Here is a 5,357-nt window from a genome sequence, read left to right on the forward strand (position 1 = left end):
GTGGTACATAGGATTTCTTTTATATGCATTGTATGAATTTAGGGGATGAATATGAGAAATGTGGATGCAAAATGGCTAATTTAAGGCGTGTCTGACTGTGTCTGCGGACGTGTTTACGAGCGTTTAAGGGATCGGATTTGTCAAGTCCGGCTGTAGATGCTCTTACCACGCCTTAATGGTCATTTGTCCTCGTAGTGACACGTCATGTCCTGTTACTGTTCATCATGTGCGTTGGTCGAGATACTTGGAACCTGATGTGTGGCAGTGCATCTGTGCATGCGTTGCACGCCAGCTGTACCAGCTTAGGCCCCGCTTGGAACGTCGGTTGGCCGTTAAATACCCCCCGTAAAGAATACACATACCAAGGCGTCGTTTTCCAACTGGAAATGATATGCAACCGGTAATATACATCTGTAAATTAAATCTGGGTGTACAAATTTACGCCCATGCCAAGCGGGCCTTAGCTGGACATGCCAGAGTGTGTATATATAATACACCCGTGACCTCCTTTCTAGTATACCGTACCGTGCAAAGCACTGTCTCCTCTTCCTCTCTATTTCTTATTGGCTCCGGCACCGCACGTACGCGGAGCTAGCTAGCATTATCATCGCCCTCAGGTACGTATTATTGCTTACTACATTATCATATCTCTGTGCATGCGTGCGACAGTTGAGCGCATTAGCACAAACATCAAGGCAAGATTTCCTACCATTTATGTGCATGCACGCACCATGCAGGCAATGACGACGTCGCCGGCGACACACGACGGCGCCGCCACCGGACTCAGCGAGCCACTCCTCCCGAACCGCAACGGCGTCCACGCAGGAGCACTGGTTGTCACGCCGGTCGTGGCCAATGGTCACGGCGGCGGCGACAAGCTTAAGGGCGACCTGAAAGCCAAGGACAAGTACTGGAAAGACGTCGACCAACCGGACGACGTGGCGGCAGCGCCAGACCTGGAGAATGGCGGCGGCCGGCCGCTGCTGTTCTCGAACAGGAGAGTCAAGAATATCATCCTGTACCCGTACAGGTGGGCTTTCCTCCTTGTAATTCGCTCTGCAGTGCATCTATCTTCGGTAATCTAAGGGGCCTAGCTTGGTGTATGTTTTTAAACTTATAGCAAATTTTGTGTCTGAAATATGAAATCCAATGAACTTTATCTTAAATCTCCGCAAGAAACATCAGTTGCAAGCTGTTTGAGGCAAAGTACCTTTCAATATTAACTGAGAGAAAAACTTTTCTGGGTTGAAACGAAAGTATTAATTAACGTTTGTTTTATTCTCTGAATTACACTGTAAAATACTCCAAACCATGATAAGAATTATAGAACGGAGGGAGTAATGACCAAACGTTTGTTTTATTCTTTGTAATTATTGATCAATGTTTGCCTGTTCATATCGAATCAAATACGCTTTACATTATGGAGCGGAGGGACTTATAGTTTTTTTTTTTTGCGTACGGGACAGACTTACATATAAAGAGACAAATATGTGTGAATCTTCTACTGCTGTCATGAGTCCATAAATTTTATTAGAAATACATTCTTGTCATTTATGGGCTACATAAAAAGACAAATATGTCTATCAAAAGTGAATCTGGTACTCACTACTATGGGTCAATCAATTTGTTTGGTGTACAGCTTGCACATTAATGTGTTGTAAAAAATTACTAAAAATATGTAGAACAAATCAATGCGTATAAGTGGAAAAAAAACATCAGGCTTCTTGGAGCATGATCCAAAAACACCACACTCTTCTGAAGTCTCGATACATTCTCGTTTGAGATAGATCGATTTGTGCTCAGAATATAAAATGAAATAGCTCATGTTAATAAACACTAAGTACTAGTAGGCACTTGCATAGCTAGACTATACATTTGCAAACATTTGCATGCACTGATTACTTTTTTCTCCGCTCATGATAAACAGGGTATTGATCCTGATACGAGTAATCGCCGTCATCTTATTTGTCGGATGGCGCATCAAGCATAATAATTCTGATGTCATGTGGTTTTGGGTGATGTCCGTCGTCGCAGACGTGTGGTTTAGCTTATCATGGCTAAGCTACCAGCTCCCAAAGTATAATCCCATTAAAATGATACCCGACCTTGCTACACTGAGAAAGCAATTTGACACTCCAGGCAGGAGCTCCCAACTGCCAGGCATCGACGTCATTGTTACCACTGCCAGTGCTACTGATGAGCCCATATTGTACACCATGAACGGTGTTCTCTCTATCCTTGCAGCCGACTATCATATTGGCAGGTGCAACTGCTACCTATCAGATGATAGTGGCTCATTGGTCCTCTATGAGGCATTGGTTGAAACTGCAAAGTTTGCTGCTTTGTGGGTTCCGTTCTGTAGAAAGCATCAGATTGAGCCAAGAGCACCAGAAAGCTATTTTGAACTAGAGGGCACGTTGTGCGGAGGGGCCTCACATAAGGAGTTCATTCAGGATTATAAGCATGTACGCACGCAATATGATGAGTTCAAGAAGCATTTAGATATGCTTCCTAACACCATCCGCCAAAGGTCAGACATTTACAGTAGAACAGGAACAAAGGATGAAGATGCAACAGTGACTTGGATGGCTGACGGAACACAATGGCCAGGCACATGGCTTGACCCAACAGAAAAACATAGGCCTGGCCACCATGCAGGAATTGTTAAGGTATAGAAGTCTTTTTAAGTAACTATTACTTTTATAACATATGTAGTACTCTTTTGTAATCTGATTGGCAAACAACATTTCATTTTCTGACAAAAATGTAACTTGTTTCTTAACAACAGATTGTGCAGAGCCATCCAGAACATGTGGTTCCACTAGGCGTACAAGAGAGCAATGACAACCCACTCAACTTTGACGACGTTGATATGCGCCTGCCGATGCTGGTGTATGTGGCTCGTGAAAAGAGCCCAGGTGTCGAGCACAACAAAAAGGCAGGCGCTTTGAATGCAGAGCTACGTATCTCAGCTCTACTCTCTAATGCACCTTTCTTCATCAACTTTGATTGCGACCATTACATCAACAATTCAGAAGCCCTGCGTGCAGCTATTTGCTTCATGCTAGACCCACGGGAAGGGGATAATACTGGATTTGTTCAGTTCCCGCAAAGATTTGATAATGTTGACCCAACAGACCGATATGGAAACCATAATCGAGTCTTTTTTGATGGCGCCATGTATGGCCTCAATGGTCAACAAGGGCCTACTTACCTTGGCACAGGTTGCATGTTTCGTCGCCTTGCACTCTATGGTATCGATCCACCTTGCTGGAGAGACGAGGACATCATAGTCGACAGTAACAGGTTTGGTAACTCATTACTCTTCCTGAACTCAGTTTTAGCAGCCATAAAGCAAGAAGAAGGTGTCACACTACAACCACCACTGGATGATTCATTTCTTGAAGAGGTGACAAAAGTAGTGTCATCTTCCTATGATGATTCGACAGATTGGGGTAGGGGCATTGGCTACATATACAATATGGCAACAGAAGACATAGTAACAGGATTTCGCATCCATGGGCAAGGTTGGCGCTCCATGTATGCTACCATGGAACGTGAAGCATTCCGTGGCACTGCACCCATCAATCTAACAGAGCGCCTCCGACAAATAGTCCGATGGTCTGGTGGTTCCCTAGAGATGTTCTTCTCACACATTAGCCCTCTGTTTGCTGGTCGTCGACTCAGCTTGGTGCAGCGACTCTCCTACATCAATTTCACTATCTACCCATTGACATCACTCTTTATCCTAATGTACGCCTTTTGTCCAGTGATGTGGCTTCTTCCAACAGAAATACTTGTACAGAGACCATATACTAGGTACATTGTGTACCTTATCATCGTCATTGCGATGATCCATGTGATTGGCATGTTTGAGATAATGTGGGCAGGAATCACATGGTTGGATTGGTGGCGCAACGAGCAATTTTTCATGATTGGCTCAGTAACTGCATATCCAACAGCAGTGTTGCACATGGTGGTGAATCTCCTTACAAAAAAAGGTATACACTTCAGAGTCACCACAAAGCAACCAGTTGCTGATACAGATGACAAGTATGCTGAGATGTATGAAGTGCATTGGGTGCCCATGATGGTACCGGCGGTTGTGATATTGTTTTCCAACATCTTGGCTATTGGTGTAGCAATTGGTAAATCAGTCTTATACATGGGGACATGGTCTGCAGCGCAGAGAAGGCATGGTGCACTGGGTCTGCTATTCAACCTGTGGATTATGGTGCTCCTTTACCCATTTGCATTGGCGATTATTGGAAGATGGGCCAAGAGAACTGGAATCCTCTTCATCTTACTACCCATTGCTTTTTTGTCCACCGCATTGATGTACATTGGCATCCATACATTCCTTTTACATTTCTTTCCATCCATGTTGATATAGAAAGTACCTTAGCATACTTTTCTATGGATCACTATGACAAATGAAGATATCTCCTTAAGGAAGGGACTTAAGTAGTTGAACGTGTATATTGTGGTATAGTAACCTATTTCAGGACTATTGAATGGAAGAACACTGCAAAAATCATGGTTGTTCCCGCAAAAAAAATCATGGTTTCTAGTTGGTGCATGCTCACATGTAGGGACGGGACTACAAAATGCAGATGGGGTGGAAGAGCAGCTAGATGTTTTTCGGCAAGCTTATTGATCCAACATCATATTTTTAAGCATTCCGAGCGAACGCCATCATCAGACACGTTGTATCTCATGGACGAATCCCAAAGCGTTTGCTCCCACACACCTAGGGCTGGACCAAAAGCTCGTAGCTCGCGAGCTTAAGACTAACCACAATGGGTAGTAACATAGAGTAGTAACATGCCCATGTTACTACTCTATGTTACTATCTCTATAGTGGGGAGTAACATATATGTGATAACATGCAACAATTCATTTATTAGGCTATAGACTCATCTTGCCTTGATATGTGTGATGTTACTCATACTAGTACTAACTAGCTATGTTACCACATGTGTCTTTTTCTTCATTTATTACTTGCCACATCATCTATTTTATCTAGATATGTGTGATGTTACTACATATGTTACTCCCATTATGGGTAGTCTAATGAGCGTTCGATAGTTCGGCTCATTAAGCTCGTAGCTCGCTTCTTAATGAACAGAGTCAATGATTGATTTCAGCTCGTTAAGCTTAACGAGCTTAACGAGCGAGCTAACGAGTTTCACAAGTAGCTCGTTAAACTCGTTAGTAATAACACAACACATATCTTCATCTTACATGACAAACTTTTTGTAGCACCTCAGCCATCTATTCAATCTAATCAACATATGAGGCAATAAACTACTACATTTCTTTTTGTAGTCAGCATATTTCATCTTGAAACCACACCT

The 5,357-nt window shown here is 43.2% G+C and overlaps 1 protein-coding gene across 1 annotated transcript; it reads left to right on the plus strand.

Annotated features, from left to right (window-relative positions):
* The first annotated feature begins 526 nt into the window (after positions 1-526).
* Positions 527-4,534, plus strand: LOC123185146 (probable mixed-linked glucan synthase 3). The gene is made up of 4 exons (XM_044597127.1): positions 527-617; positions 738-1,030; positions 1,928-2,669; positions 2,789-4,534. The coding sequence occupies exons 2-4, from the start codon at positions 741-743 to the stop codon at positions 4,391-4,393; spliced, it is 2,637 nt and encodes an 878-aa protein (XP_044453062.1). The 5' UTR covers positions 527-617; positions 738-740; the 3' UTR covers positions 4,394-4,534.
* The last annotated feature ends 823 nt before the right edge of the window (positions 4,535-5,357 follow it).

The sequence above is a fragment of the Triticum aestivum genome, chromosome 2A (genome assembly GCF_018294505.1).
Source record: "Triticum aestivum cultivar Chinese Spring chromosome 2A, IWGSC CS RefSeq v2.1, whole genome shotgun sequence".
NCBI lineage: Eukaryota > Viridiplantae > Streptophyta > Magnoliopsida > Poales > Poaceae > Triticum > Triticum aestivum.

Excerpts from the sequence above, each read along its gene's own strand:
- LOC123185146 (XM_044597127.1), top strand. The coding sequence starts at position 741 with ATGACGACGTCGCCGGCGACACACGACGGCGCCGCCACCGGACTCAGC. Across the intron at positions 1,031-1,927 it reads ATCATCCTGTACCCGTACAG|GGTATTGATCCTGATACGAG; the intron begins GTGGGCTTTCCT and ends CATGATAAACAG. Across the intron at positions 2,670-2,788 it reads ACCATGCAGGAATTGTTAAG|ATTGTGCAGAGCCATCCAGA; the intron begins GTATAGAAGTCT and ends TCTTAACAACAG.